At 38.3% G+C, this 22,404-nt stretch overlaps 1 protein-coding gene across 1 annotated transcript; it reads left to right on the forward strand.

The window, feature by feature from the left end:
• The first annotated feature begins 16,598 nt into the window (after positions 1–16,598).
• LOC126621717 (beta-xylosidase/alpha-L-arabinofuranosidase 1-like) lies at positions 16,599–19,752 on the forward strand. The gene is made up of 7 exons (XM_050290281.1): positions 16,599–17,057; positions 17,260–17,565; positions 17,669–17,838; positions 17,925–18,025; positions 18,147–18,488; positions 18,582–18,989; positions 19,142–19,752. Exons 1-7 carry the CDS (start codon positions 16,599–16,601, stop codon positions 19,750–19,752), a joined length of 2,397 nt encoding a protein of 798 aa, XP_050146238.1.
• The last annotated feature ends 2,652 nt before the right edge of the window (positions 19,753–22,404 follow it).

Here is a 22,404-nt window from a genome sequence, read left to right on the forward strand (position 1 = left end):
AACATGTAGCACAAATATCTTTGATTGAGTTATCACTAACCAAGGGGGAAAGCAGCAACCCTATTTCAAATGGGAGAGACGAATGCTCTCTCCTCTGCTCACTGATTAGAGCTGTCAACAGACAACTCCCTTTCTCTCCTCTACTGCCGCTCCCCCTTCACCAAAGGCATAACCAAAAAACATATAATAAACAAAAGGAACAAAACCATAATTGCCACATATTCTTTGCCTTTGTAAAAGCCACAAATCAAGGGCTAGACATCATAATGATGTCCCCTTTTTCTTATTCTATTTTATTAGCCGAAAGGTGTTGTCCACTTGGTCACAAATCCAACAGGGTCTTCGTGTTGAGCTGGATTTTATAGGCTTGTCCTCCATGACCTTCACATTGTTGTTACAATTACTATTATTCGTCGGTTCATCGAATTCAGATGCGACTAGGAGTTGGATGCGAGAATTGTTTGTCAGTATTCAACGTCGCATTGGTCGTGTAGGACTTGGCTATTGAAGACTAGGGTTTGGTTGGAAATGGGAATCGCTTGGGTATTTTTGAACCTTCTCTTTGATCTTGAGAACAGTGTCGAAAAAAAAAAAAGTTATGTTCTTTTTTTGGGACAACAGATGAGCCTATCGTTGACGTGGTAAATACTTTGAAGACTTAAAACTCAGAAGATACTCAATTCATGCGGAGAATTCAGACCAAAGAGCACGCCATTCACATGGTAACTAGTAATAAAATTCATAAAGTAATAAAATTCATAACAGAGAACATAACATTGACATACTAATTAGTAATTGTAGCAGAAAAATAATATCCAAAATAACCATTTGTATGGGAGATTATTTTTGGCTTATCTTACAAAATTGCCGCTATATAGAGTAGATGAATACAAGCCACCTTAGTCCTTACAGACGAGTTTCAATACAACCATGAAACTGAGATAATGGTTAGGGAAGATAATGCCGGTAAAAAGGGATGGAATTGAAGTCCTTTTGTTTATTCAAACCCCATATTGTATCGCCGCAACTCAATGCCCGATCGGGTTTGCAACTCAACAGATCCTGAGTAGAAAATCTTATTCACCAAAATATATAAAAATCAAAATAAACCACCATATCTTGTCTCTTTCTTATTCTCCCAGTTGCTAACTGGATCAAATGTTATAATTTATTGATAACTGGTTGCCAAGTTATAGTTATAACAGTTTTCACTTTTTTCTCATAAACACTTTTGATTTTTTCCCAAAATATTGTGCTTATAGTTATAACAGTTTCGATTATAAATAAGATATTTTGTTAATTGGCCAAGTTATAGTCAAGTATTATTCATAACCTTATGCCTCAGTCTAAGAAATTCGGGGGCTGATTGGATGGTCAACCAATCCTAACTCAGGTTAGGCTCGGGTTGTCCAATTTTATTTAGAGAGTCCTAATGAAAAGGGTTCTTCAAACCAAAACTAACCTAATAATTTTATTTAATTAAAATGGCTTGCACTTCAATGAAAGGAGGGAAACAACCCAATTTTTGGCGTGCGTGGCTATAAGGCAACCAGCCAGCCAAGTGGGGACCAACGATTGATTAATTTGTGCTTTTGTTAATATTTTATTATTATTATTATTATTTATCCTAATTATTAAATAAAGTTATTAAAGTGTGTTTGGTTAAGATTTAAAGTTTTAAAACATTTTTCATTATTTTCTTTTTTATATTCAAACTCAATTCTACTTTATATTTAAAGAATTTTTTAAAGTTAAATCAAATCGCGTCAACACCAGTTAAAATTCAATTTGATAAATCATTATCAATCACAATTCAAACTTCAACCACAAAAAATGTCAAAGCCTCAACTAAAAGAAATGCAAACGCCACTTTTATCCATTATCAAATGAAAACTTTGAATCTTGCCATTCTAGAACATATACATATTTTATTTAACATGAAGTGTGATGACCATGAATGATATGTTCTTTTAAACCAAATTGCATTCTTAATCTTTATTGGATATTGCATTCTTAATCTATATTATCAATGGATATTGTACTAATGTTAAAAAAATTATTATTTACTATGCCTTGTTGTTGAAGTTACCCACTACATATTTATTATTGCAATGATGTAATTTATTTTCTACACCGTGTTGCGTGCTATGTTGCTCTGCACTATTATTTAATTTCCTCAACCAATAATAAAAAATAAAAATAAAGTCTTATATTATTATTGGCCCTTTCATTTGTTTTCTAGTCTTTGTTTGGGTGATGGATTGTTTGGCGACTAATTAGTAAGAAATGAATTACAAAAAAATTTCTCAAGCATCATCATCATTTTTAATATTCTCAACACAACGCCAAATGTACCTGAAACACAGGTGATATATCACGTGTCATTGTATAAGTGGGGAAGTTTTATTTTGTAAATTGTTAAATTTTTAACATAAGTGTCTCACTACTTGTATTCTAGTGTATCACTTTGTGTTCTGAAAATATTGAAAAATCTCCTCCAGACGTGGGGTTACTTTCCACTGAAGCCCCGGTCTGGGCGTGCCATGTGTATTCAGAACATAAAATTTCTCAGTTCTTTAATGTTAAATCATACCAAAACTGAAGTAGCATCCATAACAAATTCAAGACTGACCCCCACAAGGGATCTACTAATTTCCAAGCCTTTCTTAATAATCTTTCTTTTTTACAAGATATAGATGTAGTAATGATATTTAAACACTAAAATATGAACGCCAATCTCTAATTTGAAGCATTCCACTGTGTTTTCAGCGGTTGATTTCACTCTCGGAAACAAGATTTCAAGTCAGAGTCAGGATTGTGAGGTGCGTAAGACCAGTCTCCAAAAGCTCCCTTTTGTTCAAAAGTCTATCAGATGAACAATCTTCTTCCTGATGCAAACAGAGATTGCGTACATTAAATTAAGTAATGAGTCCGACTACTAGCATAAGATTAATTAATACTTCAACGAGACAGTAAAGAAATTTTGAAAATTTAAGGGTAAAGCTGCACATTTTATCGGATGATACAATATTCTACCACTTATGAACTCCTTGAAGATTTTATTTTTTGTCAAACGATAAATTTGTCAAATTAGGGAGCCGATAGGGTTTGAACCCATGTTATGGTGCAAAGGTCAACACTCCTCTTCACCACTGTGGTAGAGGGCCACTTGCCCTTGAAGAAGAACTCTTTTAAGTGCTATAGAATATTGGCCACATACTCTACTCCAAACTTGGCTCAACGCTTTCATTTCTTTTCTAGTCTTTGTCTGGGTGATGAATTGTCAAGTGGTAAGCGATAGTGACTAAATTAGTAAGAAATGAATTACAAAGAGTTATCGGAATCACCAATTTATGATAAACAAATAAAATATGGGAACTTTAATGAAAAGCATCCGGTACTATTCACTTTAACGAAAAACCACATTTTACACTAAAAAGTCAATCCTGGTACTATTCACTTTACTCTTTATTTTGTCCTTATCATTAAAACTCAAAGTTTTCAAGCCCTTTTCATTAGTTTTCCTATAAAATAATGTTTAATTAGATTAATAATCCTGTAGTGATAGAGTAGTTGGAAAATAGCTCATGAAGTAAAAAATCTAGGATTTAAGCCCATGTGGTGAAGTCTGTTAGAATTTAGACCTAAAATTAAAAATTTCGTCAACTCTTCGTTAATTGGTAGCATATGAGGCTCACATGGGCCTAAATCCTAATAGACTTCACCACATAGGCTTAAATCCTAATTTTTTATCACATGTACTATCTTCCAACTACTCTATCCTCATAGGACTAGCCATAAAATAATGTTATATTCAAACTCGAAAATAGAAATCTGCAGCCTGCATATGAGTGAGGCAAACACCAACGTGGAATACAAATCCAATCCAACATTCAAGAAAAGAAAAAAAAAAGGGAGAGAGGGAGGGAGAAAACGGAAATCAAAATCGTAAATTTGAAGAGGAAAGAAAACTTACTGCCCAAATGGGAACGAAAAGTTACACACTCACCATTATTCTTGCTTTAATCGTGGACAAAAACAGTTTTTTTAGTTATTGTTCAAATTCCTGCTAAACTCATATCGAGTAATGCTCATCTAAGATTCTCATTTTGAGGGTTTGTAAGGTTCTTTTTTATTTAAACTCTTAAATTAATTTGACAGTCGATTAATCAATAACTTTAATATTATTCTTGTTACACTCAAACAAATCATCTCAATCCCCTCTCTTCCCTACGCATCTCTCTCCCTTCCCCTTCCATCTTCTTCCCCTACGCGTCAAATGTTTTGGGCAGTTGGTTGGACGCGAGAGGCATTCAGCCTTCTGTATGATGCAAATGTTTGTTGACTTTCAATCACTAGGTGCCAAACTACAGATTGTTTCTGCGTTTGCTGTTGAGCACATCAAGGGTTTTGTTCTCATCGAACCTGACAAGAAATCTGATAATAATGAGGTGATCTTTCCTTGTTTAGCCAAATACTATTCTTAATCTTAATATACTAATATATGCACTGCTACTCACACGAAAAGCGTAGATGGAGAGGGAGGGGGAGAAGGGAGAGAGGGATTGATTGAGAAGGTTTTTGTGAAATTGGAGGGAGCGAAACCGTTCAGTTTGTGTTCAATGTTTGCATGAGCCGAAGACTCGTCAATTACAGTGCATACAATCATCTCACAATGGTCAAGCAGACACAATTATGTCCTGTTGATTTCATTTATTGCTAAATTTCACTAATACTTCCGTTCTAATTAAACTTCTATTGAAGCTTAGTTTTATGATTTATCAAAAGGTCACTAGTTTAGCACTCATGAATTCAAAGTCATATCTTGAAGAAAGCCATAAGTAACAGTCCCAAATTTGAGTGTTGAAAACCTTGTGTCAAATGTAGTCTAGTAAAAGTTTGTATCAGATTAATATGACACAGTATAAATGTCTTTGAATTAATTACGAAGGTAAGATATAGAAAATAAAATATTACATTTACTTCAAAATCAAAAGAAGGGAAATTATTTTAAAGGGTACAAATAATAAGGCTAATTAAGTTAGACAAATTTCTATTTACTTAAATATAGGGCCACAATGTTATAAATTAGAAAACATAAATTAAATTTCACAAAATTACAATTTCGGATATGAAATTCAAGACTAAGTCAGCTTCTATCCATATCATATCCACAGGATTTAAAAAACTGAATTAATAATCTTGATATCCACATCATATATATCCACATGATTTTAAAAACCGAATTAACAATGTTTTCACTTATCTCCGGCCTATGTTTCAAATATTAGTTCATTTATCCCTTATACGTATTAATATATATATATATATATATATATATATATATATATATATATATATGTAAACGTGAGTCTTTAAAAATAAGTAGGTAAATATATTGTAAATATTAGGAATCCTTTTTTAGGAAGGATTATTTGTTGTGTCCTTTTTAATTATAGTTTCCTTATAGAACAAGGATTGTATTAGTATATATTTCAAGGAAGTAATACAATGAAATTACCCTGTAAAAATTCTATTTGGCATCAAGAGCCAGTGTTGCCGAAACCCTAGTTTTTCCGCTGTGCTTGGTTGACTGTTTTTCTGCAAATCTTTTGCAGAAAACAGTGGTGCCGTGTGTGTGGGTGTAATCTTGCTGGCGTGTGCAGCAGTGTGGGTAGTGCTTTGACTGGTTCTTTGACTGGTTCATGCACAATCTTGCCGTGTGTCTGCACAGTAGTTCTTTGATTGGTGTAGCAGTGTGGTAAACATCAGTCTTGCTCTTTTTTTTTCTGTTTTTTTTACGGTAAAGCTGGATGGCATCAGAAGGAGGCAGTGGCATGTTGAAGTTGGAAGGCAGTAACTCAATCAATAATCCAGTATTGAATCCTGTCGTTATTCAGAGTGATGCGTCTGCTGTACCAAACACCGTAAAATTAAATGGATCAAATTATCCTCTTTGGTCCAAGGTTTTGGAGATGCACATTGCTGGACGCGGTAGGAAGGGCTTTGTGACTGGGAGTACCAAGGAGCCTGCTGAGGATAGTGCTGAATATATGACATGGGAGACATGGAATGCAATAGTAAAAAGGTGGTTAATCAATTCCATGGAACCTGCTATCATGGGATTTTTTATTCACCTGCGTACTGCTAAAGAAGTTTGGGAAGAGGTGGCTCGGACCTATTATGATGGTTCGGATATTTCTCAAATTTATGAATTGAAGGTTAAATCCTTCAGACTCTGTCAAAAGGGCCGACCAGTTGGTGTGTATTATGCTGACCTCAAGTCCGTTTGGCAGGAGTTAGATCAAATGAGACCAATCAAGATGAAGTGTGCTGTGGATTTCAAGACCCTTCGAGAAGAGATTCAAATTGATCATGTGTATGCTTTTTTGGCGGGTTTGGATGATATCTTTGATAAGGTACGGAGTGATATTCTAGGTACTCAACCCTTACCATCTGTTGAGGAAATGTTTTCTGTTGTTCGGCGTGAAGTACAACGACATGCTACTATGATGGGTGGAAGTAACAACCAAGGTGGGCTGCCATCCATGGCCATGATATCTCAGCCAGCTGCTGTCCCTCGTCCTAATAATTCTTCTAATCACTCTTTAAATTCTCGTCCATTCAATCGAGAAAATAAAGATGATTTGAAGTGTACTTTCTGTGGACAAACCCGTTATACTGAGGATATGTGTTTTGCTAAGCATGGGGTGTCTGATTGGTTTCCAGAATTGAAGAAGAAATTGCATGCAAAGGAGCGTGAAAGTGCAGGAAACAATGGAGGTTGTGCCTCCCTAGCTACAGCCCCACCAACAGCAAAGGAGGCCGACACTCCTGGTAATGACCCGAGTCAAACCTTGCTGACTCGTTCTACCCATGGTAACTCGTCATCCACCGTAAGTACTGTAGGGCATGGTCTCTTGGCCGCTGATACTAAGCATCATACAGGTTAGATTTTGGACTCTGGTGTAACGGATCATATGACATATGATAAGAATATGTTTCAATGTATGACAACATCTCACAGGGAATATATTGCCACCACTAATGGTACCCGTGCTCCTGTTATTGGTGCTGGCACCGTGTATCTCACTGCCTCTCTCCCTTTACACCGATGTTTACTTGTTCCATATTTATCACATCATTTACTTTCTATACCACACGTTATTGAACAATTGGATTTGTTGTTCTAATGTATCTGTCCTTTTGTTTACTTCAGGATATTCAGACCAAGGAGATAATTGGGCGTGGCACTAAGAGAGATGGGTTGTATGTGGATGATGTCGTTCTTGGCAGAGCTCATGCAGTACGAGTGTTCTGTGATAGTAATTTACAAGAAGCATGGTTATTGCATCGTCAATTAGGGCATGCATCCTTTAGCTATTTACGGCATATGGTGCCTAGTTTATTTAGTGGAATAAATGAATCAGACTTACATTGTGAAGTATGTATTCTTGCTAAAAGCCATCGTGCTTCATTTCCTTCTAGTATGAATAAAAGACCTTTTCCATTTGATCTTGTGTATTCCGATGTTTGGGGGCCTTCTCCAGTTACTACTTCTTCGGGAATCCGGTGGTTTGTTGCATTTGTTGATGATTGCACTCGTATGACATGGCTTTATGTGTTGAAAAATAAAAGTGATGTTAGTGCCATATTTCGGTCCTTTGCTCAGCTGGTTCAGACACAATATTCTTCTGTTATCAAGGTTTTCTGTTCTGATAATGGCGGAGAATACATCAATTCTAAGTTGTCGATTTTTCTACATGATCAAATGATTCTCCATGAAACCACGTGTCCGCATACTCCACAACAAAATGGGGTTGTAGAGCGTAAAAATTGCCATATTTTGGAAACAGCCCGTGCCTTGCTCCTTGGGGCTTCCGTTCCTCCACGTTTTTTGCCTGAAGCAGTTACCTATGCCGTGTATGTTATTAATCGTATGCCTTCTCGGGTGGTTAGTTTTCAAACATCCTTTCAAGTCCTCACACAGCATGCTCTTGTGGTGTCACATAATACTCTCACTCCTCGAGTCTTTGGTTGTGTGGCTTATGTTCATATTCAGAAAATACATTGTAGTAAATTGGATCCATGTGCATTACGGTGTGTCTTTCTGGGTTTTTCTTCTCACCAAAAGGGGTATTAGTGTTACCATCATGAAACAAGGCATATGTATGTAACTACGGATGTGACCTTTTCTGAAACGGAATATTTCTACACTTCCGTACCTTCCCCTTCAGATCACCAGGGGGAGAACACTGTTGGTAATCTGAGTTGGTTGGATCTAGGGGGAGATGTGATTATTGAACATCGTGTAGGACCTGGAATTGTTGGTGCCGAATGTACAGTGAGTACCGAGTGTGTTGACAACTCAGATGATGATGGTGATTTGACCGAACCCATAAGAGAGCCTCGGCTAGTTGCTGCCGAGGAATGTCCTAGTGCTCAATAGTCCCTTGCCAAGCCCACTACCCATGTTCTTGCTGAGTCCAGTATGCCCTATTTCTCTAGTTCCAATGTGCCGCCCAATACGTCTTCTCTGAATATTCCTGAGTAAGTATTGTAAATGATTGTGTAACTGATCCAAGTAATAATGTGAGTACTTATAAATTGCCACCGAGACAAAATCGAGGTGTGCCTCCTGATAGGTTTTCTCCTGAAAGGAAGGTAAAGTATCCGATAGCCAATTATGTATCATGTAACAAGCTTGCACCAGAACGTTAGACCTTGGTGAGCAATATGGAGTTTATTCAAGTACCAACTCAAGTGGAGGAAGCTCTAAAAGATCCAAAGTGGGCGAAAGCAATGGATGAGGAGATGTTGGCATTACAAAAAAATAATACTTGGGAGGTGATGATGCTACCTGCAGGAAAGAAGACCGTGGGATGCCGATGGGTATTTACAGATAAATAAGGTTGATGGAACGGTTGACAGATACAAAGCAAGGTTGGTGGCTAAATGGTATACTCAAACATATGGGGTGGATTATCAAGAGACTTTCTCCCCGGTTGCCAAGATGAATACAGTACGTGTTCTTATCTCTTTAGTTGCAAATATGGACTGGCCATTAAAATAGTTCGATGTGAAGAATGCGTTTCTCCATGGGAATTTGGAGGAAGAAGTATATATGGATTTTCCTCCTGGATATAGCAATGGTGGGAATACCGGAGTATGTCGATTGCGTAAGTCACTCTATGGGCTTAAGCAATCACCTCGTGCATGGTTTGATAGATTTACTCAAGTGATGAGAAAGAATGGATATCGTCAGAGTCATTCTGATCATACGTTATTTGTAAAACGTAAACAAAATAGAGTAACAGCTTTGATTATCTATGTAGATGACATGATTATAACAGGAGATAATGTTGATGAGATGTCCAAGTTGCAAGGAAACCTTGCGGCCGAATTTGAAATGAAGGATTTATGAGATTTGAAATATTTTCTGGGAGTTGAAATTGCTCGCTCATCTAAAGGTATCTTCTTGTCTCAACGTAAGTATGTGCTGGATTTATTAAAAGAGACTGGTATGTTGGGATGTAAGCCAGTAGAGACTCCTATTGTTGAAAAGCATCATTTGGGTTTGAATCCAAGTCAGAAACCGGTTGACAAAGGTAGATATCAGAGGCTTGTATGGAGACTTATTTATTTGGCTCATACTCGTCCTGATATTGCCTATGCTGTAAGTGTTGTGAGTCAGTTCATGCATTCACCAAATGTGGATCATATGGTTGCTGTTATGCGTATCTTGGCATACTTGAAGTTGGCACCTGGAAAAAGAGTATTGTATGGGAGACACGGGCATTTGAGAATTGAAGGGTTTACTGATGCAGATTGGGCAGGTGATGTAACTGATAGACGGTCTACTTGTGGGTATTTTACCTTTGTTGGAGGGAATTTGGTGACATGGCGAAGTAAGAAACAGAAGGTGGTGTCACGATCTTCAGCTGAGGCCGAATATAGAGGAATGGCTCAAGGAATTTGTGAAATCCTCTGGCTACGAAAACTTCTTTTAGGACTTGGGTTTAAACCGGAGGAGACTATGAAGTTGTATTGTGACAACAAGTCCGCAAGAGATATAGCTGATAATCCAGTCCAACATGATAGAACGAAGCATGTGGAGGTGGATCGACATTTTATTAAAGAAAAGCTTGAAAAGAAGATTGTATCAATACCGTTTGTGAAGTTAGAGGAGCAACTTGCAGATGTTCTTACTCATGTAGTGTGTGGTCGAAAGTTTGGTGACTCACTTGTCAAGTTGGGCATGTGTGATATCTATGCACCAACTTGAGGGGGAATGTAAACGTGAGTCTTTAAAAATAAGTATGTAAATATATTGTAAATATTAGGAATCCTTTTTTAGGAAGGATTATTTGTTGTGTCCTTTTTAATTATATTTTCCTTATAGAACAAGGATTGTATTAGTATATATTTCAAGGAAGTAATACAATGAAATTACCCCGTAAAAATTCTATTATATATATAGAGAGATATATAGATAGTGTTTGTACCATACTTGACCAATCCCGAAACTACTGAGCACCGGTCAACGTTATACCGTCAAGGACCCAGAAGAGCTTCCCTTCAACCAGGAGGCCAATCACAATGCGACACGTGTCGACATCAGAAGCCAATCACAGCGCGACACGTGTCAACATAAGAAGCCAATCACAACACGACATGTGTCAATGTTAGAACAAAACTAGAAACTCTCTTCTATAAATAGGGATCATTCTCCCACAATAATCTCTAATGTCATTTTGTACTCAACTATTCACTAGAACTCACAAAATGAGAGCTTGAACCTATGTATTTGTGTAAACCCTTCACAATTAATGAGAACTCCTCTACTCCGTGGACGTAGCCAATCTGGGTGAACCACGTACATCTTGTGTTTGCTTCCTTGTCCCTATTCATTTACGTACTTATCTTCACTAGTGATCGAAGCAACCAAGCGAAGGTCACAAACCTGACACTTTCTGTTGTACCAAAGTCCTCGCTGATTTTGTGCATCAACATTTGGCGCCGTCTATGGGAAGGCGTGGCTGCCTCTTCTCCAAGGTTCAAGTCAAAACGACGGTCGGAGGGGCCAGACATTTTCAAAGGTGTTGAAGAGAGAAGAGGTCAGACAAATCAAGATCTTAGAAGTGCAAGAAGGGAGCTTCTACTGGTGGAGATTCAGGTGTGCTATGGAACTTAATGCCAGCCTCTATAAAAATCTGCACTCGACGGAGCTTCATAAATCGAAGAGGCGTTTGCTTTCTCAAAAGCTGGGCTGCTCAGAGACCACGAGGGCCGATCTCAAAAATCGAAGAGGCGCTTCCTTTCTAAAAAGCTGGGCTACTTAGAGACCACGAGGGCCGATCTCAGAAATCGAAAAAGCACCTGCTTTTTCAGCCTCGTCAGCACCTGTCACATGCACACTCAGCTTTGCGGAAATTACGGGCAATTTGTCGAAGATTTCTGGTGAAGTAGAAAGCACGCGAATCTTGCTGTTCAATCACCACTCTCCACACGCACCATCAACTCCTCGGGTACCACATATAACTTTGCCAAAGATCTCTGACAAAGTTTAGGCGCGAGAATTTCGAAGTTCCAGCTACCCTACTATTACCCACAAGGATAAAGGAACAGCACCACTGCTTGACAACTGGAAAGTCCTTATGTGTGTCGACCTCTGTGTTCTGTGGCAAGACAGGCTGGCAAGAACGTCCAACCTTTACTCACATTCGAGAAAAGACTCCCAACATAATTACTTTATCAAAAATCGAAGTGGCACCGCTTTCCGAATCTCGAGAGCCAGATCCCCGACGGGATTGCTTGTTCGAAAACTGAAGAGGCACAGCTCTCAGAACTTCGAGAGCCAGATTTCCTTAGATAAAGCTTGTCTGTAATCTTCACACGCAACATCAGCTTTCCAGATACCACATACCACTTTTTCAAAGTGCTCTGACAAAGTTAAAACACGTGAAGCTGGCAGCTCCCACTACATTGCTGTGACCAAGAAGGGTAAAGGAATAGCATTACTACTTGTTATTGGGAAATCCCTATATACATCGACCTCCCTCCTCAACGGACAGGCAAACCTGAAAAAATGCTCAACCCTTTCTCGCATTCGAGAATGCACCCTCAACATAACCTCTCGAAATACTCAGCTTTATTTCCCCCCGATAATACCTCAGAAAATAAGCTACACCAAGAACAAGAGTATCTCATATCATCAGGGTCGAAAGCAAGAGTATCCCATATCATGCTTTCTCCTTATCCTTGTCTTCGTCCTTGTCCACACCTGCAGGACAAAGAGAAAGAGAGCAGTCAGTCGGAACCTGAAATCAAACCTCCAATCTGGAACTGACTGCCTGAGAACTTTGCCTGGTTGCTTACTTAACATTGCTCTCGAGAACTCATCCTCAACTGCTGTCAAGGTCATGAATTCCACCGGCAAATACCTCATGACAATTGATCAGATATTGGCTCTTTACACTGAAGCTGCCAAGCGTGGATGAGTCACTATGAAGGAATGTTCTGAAGGACCATTTAAATGCAAAGGTTGCACACCACTTATGCCATGCAAAATATTGAAGCAGAAGGTTCAACGGTGAGCTGAAACAGATCACTACAGCACGACACCTTTCCATACCACATTCACTATTCCGTCAACAGCAAAAGTATCACATATCATCAAGGTCGAACGTACTCTAGATTTGATGGACTTGTTTTGACCCTCAAATTCTTGAGTCGGCCTTATACTCTGAAGGGAACCAGAAAACCCTCCAGCACAGTTCAAGAATAAGCCTGTGGAAAGTTACTTCTTCAAAAGCAAAAGTATCTCATATCATCTCTTCTTCATTTGCTTCTCCTTATCCTGGTAGCTGAATGAGAGACAATGAGAAGGAAAACAATCAACCGGAAGCCGAAGTCGAACCTCCGATCCTGGGTTGCTTGCTTGGAAGTTTGACTGCATACCTTGTCTGTCACCTCTTTCGGCAGATCTCCTAGCTCGGCGACTTGGGGGACTCCTACTATAGGGTTTGTATCGCATTTGACCAAGCCCGAAACTACAAGTAAGCTTCAAGTGAAATTGATACATTACCTTGTGCATCTTCATCGGTTAAAGATACCACCCATGGATGGAGGAAAAGTACTTCCAGAGAAGATGCCACATCTACATATGATACAGATAAGGCACGTGAAAATGATACCACACTTCGGTACTTAGAAGTTTCGTGATTACTCAATGGCTTGGATCTTGCTAGTCCCCAACCGAGGAGCTTCCCTCACTCGGGAACTTAGGGGAGCACTGTTTGTACCATACTTGACCAATCCCGAAACTACTGAGCACCGGTCAACGTTATACCGTCAAGGACCCAGAAGAGCTTCCCTTCAACCAGGAGGCCAATCACAATGCGACACGTGTCGACATCAGAAGCCAATCACAGCGCGACACGTGTCAACATCAGAAGCCAATCACAACACGACATGTGTCAATGTTAGAACAAAACTAGAAACTCTCTTCTATAAATAGGGATCATTCTCCCACAATAATCTCTAATGTCATTTTGTACTAAACTATTCACTAGAACTCACAAAATGAGAGCTTGAACCTATGTATTTGTGTAAACCCTTCACAATTAATGAGAACTCCTCTACTCCGTGGACGTAGCCAATCTGGGTGAACCACGTACATCTTGTGTTTGCTTCCCTGTCCCTATTCATTTACGTACTTATCTTCACTAGTGATCGAAGCAACCAAGCGAAGGTCGCAAACCTGACACTTTCTGTTGTACCAAAGTCCTCGCTGATTTTGTGCATCAATAGATAGATATATAGATATATAGATAGATATCTATATATCTTTATTTATATATATATATCTATATATCTATATATATCTATATATATCTATATATCTATAGATAGATATCTATATATCTTTATATATATATATATATATCTATATATCTATATATATCTATATATCTATATATCTATATATCTATATCTCTCTCTCTCTCTCTCTCTATATATATATATATATATCTATATATATATAGATATATGGGGACGGATCTGTGGCAACATGTTTATATATATATATAGGGATAGGATCAATGGACAAACATTTTTACAAATATTTTTACACTTCTTTTAAACCTTTAGATTACAAAACATCCAAAGGTCCATATTCATTCATTAAATGACATGGATGCTTAAGTGGATTTTAACTAATATTAAACATAAAAATAAAATTCAAAAATCATAAAATATGGAAGGTAATTAAAATTAAAATTAAAAAGGAGAGAGGAAAATAAATTATACTTTAGAAAAGGAAAAAAAAAATATTTTTTTAATGGATTCCTTTAAACTTGCAGATGACTTTTAACATGAAAGATGGTTAATCCATCCAAACCCATCATCTGCCGTATTGCCTTCGGTGTTGCTTCTACAATTGTAGACTGAAAGTAGTTCTTTTATCAGATTTTTTTAATAGATTTGATGTTTTACCCGAGAGTATAGGTCAAGTTGAAGGGGAATCACCATAAGTAATGGAAACAAATTCATTAATTAACTCATGGCTAGAGTGGTATCGAATTTGTTTCCGTTTGTTCCGGACTCGGGTGAGGTTTTGGAAAGTTTCGACCTTGGTTGGATTTTGTTTTCGAAGTTAGATATTGTGTTAGTCTTAGTTGATTAGGAGTTGTGATTTAAGTGCTAATGGCAGCAAGTAAAGGAGCGAGTCTCAAGATATCGATGCTTTGATTTATATTTTTATATCTAATCTTGTTCTATTTCGATGTTGCTTCGAAAGGCTTATCTTTGAGTTTTCTTTTTTATTGCAGGTATTCATGAAATAAGTGCATTGCGCTTGGATGCATGTATTAATCTCCCTACATAAGTGAACAATAATAAAGAATATAGAATTGTGTTTTGCTTACCTAATGGTGATTTTTCTGTAGATATTAGGGAGACTTTTGGCAACAATCTCATCCAAGCTTTGCAGACGCCATTGACAAATTAAGAAGAGATTTCATTGTTTATAATGGTTGAGATGATAGGTTGACAATATGGCAATTAATTTTATTTTTATTTTCCGAAAAATACATATTAAATATAAATAAAACTTTACAATTATAATCTTCTTTCTCTCTCATCTATCTTAATAGACTTTCAACGAATTGGCATAGTCTAATAACCATCTTTGAATTCTCGCTGTCATCTAATCCTATTTTTGGGGAAAGTATTTTAATCAAATCTCCCTCTCTCATTTATTTCTAATAATTGGTGAAGAACAAGAACAAAAACCCTAATTACGTTTCTCCTTCTTCCTATGCAAACCTAATAAGCTTTTCTTTTTCATCATCACTCAATTCATTTCTAATCTATTCTTGTTCAAATGGCAGAGAGCGTGGCACATTTTGCATCAAACTCTTCCTCTATCCCTTAGTATGTGAGATATTATCCTTCTTTCTACCCCAATATCTCATAGAAAATTCTTATTTTACATTCTGATTAAAAAAATCAAAATTCTCTCTCATAAAGCTTGACAGAAATCGAATTTGTGAAGTATCAATAACGTTAATAAAACACAACTAATTTCAAAACATTTTTGGCATAAACTTTAACAAAATACACCCAATTTTCCAAACTATGAAAACTGTAACAAAATAGCACAATTAAGTGACTAATTTATCCTACAAAATTTAAACATCATCACTCTCCAAATATTCTTGGTCATCACTCTCCCACATATTAGGAATAAATGAGAGAGTGAGATTTGATTAAAATACTTTCCCCAAAAATAGGATTAGATGACAGTGAGAATTCAAAGATGGTTATTTTGGTGAAAGTCTATTAAGATAGACGAGAGAGAAAGAAAATTATAATTGTAAAGTTTTATTTATATTTAATATGTATTTTTCGGAAAATAGAAATAAAACTAAGTGCCACATTGTCAACCTATCATCTCAACCATTGAAAATGGACTAATATAATGGCTAGATACTTGTGTAAAAAATTGTGTAAAAAACATGGTGCCGCGAATAAGATAGATAAGAGAGAAAGAAAATTATAATTGTAAAGTTTTATTTATATTTAATATGTATTTTTCGGAAAATAGAGCGATATTGTCAACCTATCATCTCAACCATTGAAAGTGGACTAATCTAAATAAGATAGATAAGAGAGAAAGAAAATTATAATTGTAAAGTTTTATTTATATTTAATATGTATTTTTCGGAAAATAGAGCGATATTGTCAACCTATCATCTCAACCATTGAAAGTGGACTAATCTAATGGCTAGATGCTTGTGTCAAAAATTGTGTAAAAAACATAGTGCCACGGATAAGATAGATGAGAGAGAAAGAAAATTATAATCGTAAAGTTTTATTTATATTTAATATGTATTTTTTGGAAAATAGAAATAAAACTAATTGCCATATTGTCAACCTATCATCTCAACCATTAAAAGTGGACTAATCTAATGGCTAGATACTTGTGTAAAAAATTGTGTAAAAAACATCGTGCCATGGATCCGCCTCCTATATATATATATATATATATGTAGGTTGGTTCCCTCAATCGTTCATACTCTTAGCTAGTAACCATGGCTACCAATATTGTTGTTTTTCTTGTTACTTTCTCCATTGCTTGCTTTGCCATTTCTTCCAATGCCGGAAGAGTCCTAGACTCGAACAATGTTGCAAGCAACAATGGTGGTAGCAACTTCACTCATGTATGTGATCCTTCAAGGTATTCTGACCTTGGTTTGGACATGTCAGCCTTTGCCTTTTGCGACTCTAAACTTTCGTATGGCGATAGGGCCAAGGACTTGGTAGATAGGATGACACTGGCGGAGAAAGTGAAGCAGCTTGGAAATAATGCAAAGGGGGTTCCAAGGTTGGGGTTGCCAAAGTATGAGTGGTGGTCTGAGGCACTCCACGGTGTGTCAAATGTTGGTCACGGGACTTGTTTCGATGATCTTATTCCGGGTGCAACAAGCTTCCCCACTGTTATTCTTACCACCGCAGCGTTCAACCAGTCTTTGTGGAAGCAAATTGGTCAGGTATACATTGTATCACTACATTTTTGTCAATGTTTTTGGTTGGAAAGATGACAACACTAGACAAAGCTGTGGAAATTACTTTTTATTAATAAAAAAAATGCTCAAAGCTATACTTTTCGTTTGCTTGAATTGTATAAATATATTAATTTATATAATTTGATCTTGTACTAAATGAATTTTTTTTTCTTTACGACTATTTTAGGTTGTTTCAACAGAAGCAAGAGCCATGTACAATCTAGGAAGAGCCGGGTTGACATATTGGAGTCCCAACGTTAATGTAGTGAGGGATCCGAGGTGGGGAAGAGCCACGGAAACACCCGGTGAAGACCCTTATGTTGTTGGCGTTTATGCCTCTAACTACGTCAGAGGCTTGCAGGATGTTGAGGGCACAGAGAATGCTACAGATTTGAACTCTAGACCTCTCAAAGTTTCCTCATGCTGCAAACATTATGCCGCCTACGATGTAGATAACTGGCTCGGTGTTGATCGTTACCATTTTGATGCCAGGGTAAGTCTATAATGTTAGATAATAAACCACGTATAATCAACTAATTAAAGTGATACAAAATGTGTTTCCTAGCATATTCTTATTTCCATTTTGTTATGAAAAGGTGACGGAGCAAGATATGGCGGAAACTTTCCTAAAACCATTCGAGATGTGTATTAAGGATGGTGATGTAAGCAGTGTAATGTGCTCTTATAACCGTGTTAATGGCATACCTACTTGTGCTGATCCGAAACTCTTGACAGATACCATTAGAGGAGAGTGGGATCTTCACGGGTACGTATGCTAATCACCTTTAAAAAATTTCTCCCAAAGTTTTCATGGATACGAATAATTTTTTATTTTATTCGTTTGTCTTGCAGATATATAGTCGCGGATTGTGACTCTCTTGAAGTTATGGTGGACCACCACAAATGGCTCAACGACACCAATGAGGATGCTGCTGCACAAGCTTTGAAAGCAGGCCAGTACTCCTTGCAAAATTTACTTATTGAACCGTTTTTGTTTGGGAAATACTTATGTTCTTGCTTTTTCGTACTTAATTACTAGGTTTGATTAATTAAGTTCCATGTTAATTACTTTAGGGTTGGATTTGGACTGTGGAGACTACTACCCAAACTTCACTCAAAGTTCGGTGAGGCAAGGGAAGGTGAAGGAGGTAGAAATCGACCGATCACTCAAGAACCTTTATGTGGTGCTTATGAGGCTAGGTTTCTTCGATGGGAATCCCACTTTTAAGTCTCTTGGCAAGAAGGATGTGTGCTCCAAACAACATATTGAATTAGCAACAGAAGCAGCAAGGGAAGGAATCGTTTTATTGAAAAATGTCAATGAAACCTTGCCGTTGAAATCGAAGAAAATAAAAAAACTAGCCATCGTCGGGCCTCATGCCAATGCTACTGCAGCAATGATTGGAAACTATGCAGGTATTGAATCTAAAAATGCTCTTTGAATTAAGTTCGACATGTCAAACATAATATACTCATCAATTAAACATACAATTCCGATTTTGTGTTCAGGTATTCCTTGCCAATTCACTTCACCTCTCGATGCATTTTCATCCTATGGAGAAGTTAAGTATGAAATGGGATGTGATGGAGTTGCATGTGCAAATGATAGATTCCCTGCCATGAGAGCCGCAAAGCACGCAGATGCAACCATAATTTTTGCTGGGTTGGACTTATCAGTTGAGGCAGAGAGATTGGATAGGGTAGATCTGCTTCTTCCTGGCTACCAAACCCAGTTTATCAATCAAGTTGCTCAAGTCTCCAAGGGTCCAGTGACTCTTGTAATCATGTCAGCTGGTGGTGTTGATATCAGTTTTGCCAAACAAAATGATAACATCAATGCAATATTGTGGGCTGGGTACCCGGGGGAGGAAGGCGGTCGTGCCATTGCAGATGTTGCTTTCGGACATTACAATCCTGGTAAGTACACATAAAGCTAAAAGAATCACATTTTTAGTCCACATTAGTTGATGATAATGTTGCATCATTTAGCATAGTTTTTTTCCTAAATGTATTTCTTAGCTTTTAACTGGATCACCAAACATCTAATGTATATGTTTACTATGTTACAGGAGGAAGATTGCCTCTTACATGGTATGAAGCTGGTTACGTGGATATGCTACCCATGACATCCATGCAATTGAGACCAATTGATAGCCTAGGCTACCCCGGTCGTACATACAAATTCTACAATGGCTCCACAGTTTACCCATTTGGATACGGCCTTAGCTACACCCAGTTCAACTACACTCTGCGATATGCAAAGAGATCTCTGGATATAAACTTAAGAAAGTCCCAACACTGCCGCGACATAGAGTATAAGGATCATGAATACAAGCCACCTTGCCCTGCAGTCCTTATTGACGACTTGCAATGCAACCATGAATTTGGGTTCGGGGTTGAAGTTAAAAATGTGGGTAAGAGGGATGGAAGTGAAGTCATCATCGTTTACTCAAAACCACCAAATGGCATCGCCGCTACGCATGCCAAGCAAGTGATTGGGTTTAAAAGGGTTTTTGTGAAAGCCGGAAAAAGCGAAACTGTTAACTTTGTGTTCAATGCCTGCAAGAGCTTGGGACTTGTCAACTACAATGCTTACAATCTTCTAACATCAGGCAGACACACAATTTCGATTGGCGATGATGTCATCTCCTTCCCTATTCAAGTCAACATTAAAGAGTGAATTTTTATTGTAAATGAACTCCCAATGGGGTATTAGGCTTATTGTGAGTAAATAATTATTTAGTAGAATAATTAGAAGGCTAGCTGCTGATCACCTCCTTTCCCTTTTCAGATCAGATTGAAGAATATGGTCTTTACTGATGAATAATCAAGCTTACTCACTTCCTTACCTGCTGCAATGGCAGCATGGTTTATATAAGTTTACAAGCATGCAATAAATAATAATGTCCTTAACCCTTGCTGTACTGACAGCATGGTTTATATACAAGTTTAATACACGCATGCAATAAATAATACAAGTGCCAGAAACCATGTGAAGTATTCCTTCTGTCAGGTTGTACAGCGAGAAGGTGGAGGTTCTGTCGTGGACCTTTCTTTAGGGTTTGGAGTCACGTGGATTCACGTGATTCATGACTTCGTCTAACACCCCCCCGCAAGCGAACAGGTGGGGAAACAACGGGGAGCTTGGACACTAATAATGTGAAGCGAGACGAAGACAAGCCCTTGGTAAAGATATCAGCGAGCTGATCCTGCGAGCAAATATAATTAACCTGTAATTCACGACGAACGACCTTCTCTCGAACATAGTGATAATCAACTTCCAAATGCTTTGTCCGTGAATGAAACAAAGGATTAGAAGCAAGGGCAATTGAAGAGACATTGTCGCACCATATCTGTGGACACACAAGATACAACTGCAGGTCTTTGAACAAGGAACGTAACCATGAAAGCTCGGCGGCTGTGTAGGCTAACTGCCGGTACTCGGCCTCAGCACTCGACCGAGACACGGTTTTCTGCTTCTTGGAGCTCCAAGAAACAAGATTGGAGCCGAGATAAATACAAAATCCTCCAGTAGAGTGTCGAGTATCGGGATTCCCCGCATAGTCCGCATCAGAGTATGCTGAAAGTTGTGCCGAGCCTGGTTTATACAGAAGACCATGACTAGGTGTGGCTTTCAAATAACGAAGAATCCGTTTCACCGCCATCCAATGATGAGTAGTGGGGGCATGCATAAACTGGCAGACTTGGTTAACAGCATAGGATAAATCAGGACGTGTAACCGTTAGATATTGTAGGGCCCCAACCACACTCCGATACAGATCGGGGTGTTCGAACGGATCACCAACATGTGCACTGAGTTTCTGACCAGATACAGCAGGCGTTGAAATTGGTTTTGCATCTGTGAACTTGGTACGTGACAACAAGTCCAACGCATACTTTGCTTGACAAAGATGCATAGTCGTGCCATCATACTTGACTTCCACACCCAAAAAATAATTAAGGGGTCCTAAATCCTTCATCGAGAACAAGGTGCCGAGCCTTTTAATCAACCTAGATATTTGATGAGGACTGTTGCCAGTGATTAAAATATCATCCACATAGATTAGAAGGATTAAGTAAACACCGGAGTGACTGTAGACAAATAAACTATAATCACAGCTTGATTCCTGAAAACCAAGTTGGAGCAAGAAGTCCCAGAATCTCTCAAACCACGCCCTCGGTGCCTGCTTAAGACCATAAATACTCCGCTGAAGCTTACAAACATGAGAGGGAAATTGCTTGTCAATAAACCCCGAAGGCTGTTTCATATATACATCTTCACGTAAAAACCCATGCAAAAAGGCATTCTGGACATCAAGCTGTCGAACATGCCAACCTTTTGAGACAGCAAGACTGAGAACAAGCCGAATAGTTGTATGTTTCACAACAGGACTGAATGTTTCGGTGTAATCCACACCAACTTTCTGATGAAACCCATTTGCCACAAGACGCGCCTTATGACGTTCAATCGTGCCATCTGCACGTCGCTTCAGCTTAAAAACCCACTTATTAGGAAGCAAATTCATGCTGGGATGAAACGGAACCAAGGTCCATGTCCCACATTGCTGCAGCGCATTAAACTCATGAACCATAGCATTTCTCCATTCTGGAGACTTCACAGCCTGACTAAAACAATTGGGTTCAAGAGGAAACTTGTCAACAGTGACATGCATGGCATATTTAGGATTGGGCTTGTGAATTCCTGACTGTGAACGTGTGGTCATACGATTGCCCTGAGGTTCAGGCACCATTGGTATCGGTTCTGTGGATACCGTGACTTGCTCATTTGAGGGTAGGGTGGGTGGCAATGGGAAGATTGATTGGATGGGCGAGGAAGACAAATGGGTCGTAGAAATAGAATGAGGTTGGGCTAGGGAGTTATTTTGTTCAGGTTGCAACTGAGTAGTGATTGAAGGACATGTTTGGTCACGGGTAGAGGTTGGTTGAGGTTGGAAGGAAGTAATTGATGGAGAAGGTGATGCGTGGGGTGGGGAAGGACTTGACCTAGCAGGCATATTAAAGGTTAATAAAAGTTCAGGGGAAACATGGTTACCTGGTGGAATGACGTCTGCAGAGGAAGATGTGAGTCCCTTAAAAGGGAAGGAGTCCTCATCGAATAGGACATGGCGTGACAAGTACACTCGTCGTGTGGACACATCCAAACACCTATAGCCTTGATGATTGAGTGAATATCCTAAGAAAACACAAGATTTGGATTTGGGTTGAAGTTTATTGCTTGTGTAGGGTACCAACCAAGGAAAGCATCGACAACCAAAAACTTTCAACATGTCATACTTTGGGGTTTTGTTAAACAGTTTCTCATACGGTGACA

This window comes from Malus sylvestris, chromosome 5, assembly GCF_916048215.2.
Source record: "Malus sylvestris chromosome 5, drMalSylv7.2, whole genome shotgun sequence".
NCBI classification, from domain to species: Eukaryota; Viridiplantae; Streptophyta; class Magnoliopsida; order Rosales; family Rosaceae; genus Malus; species Malus sylvestris.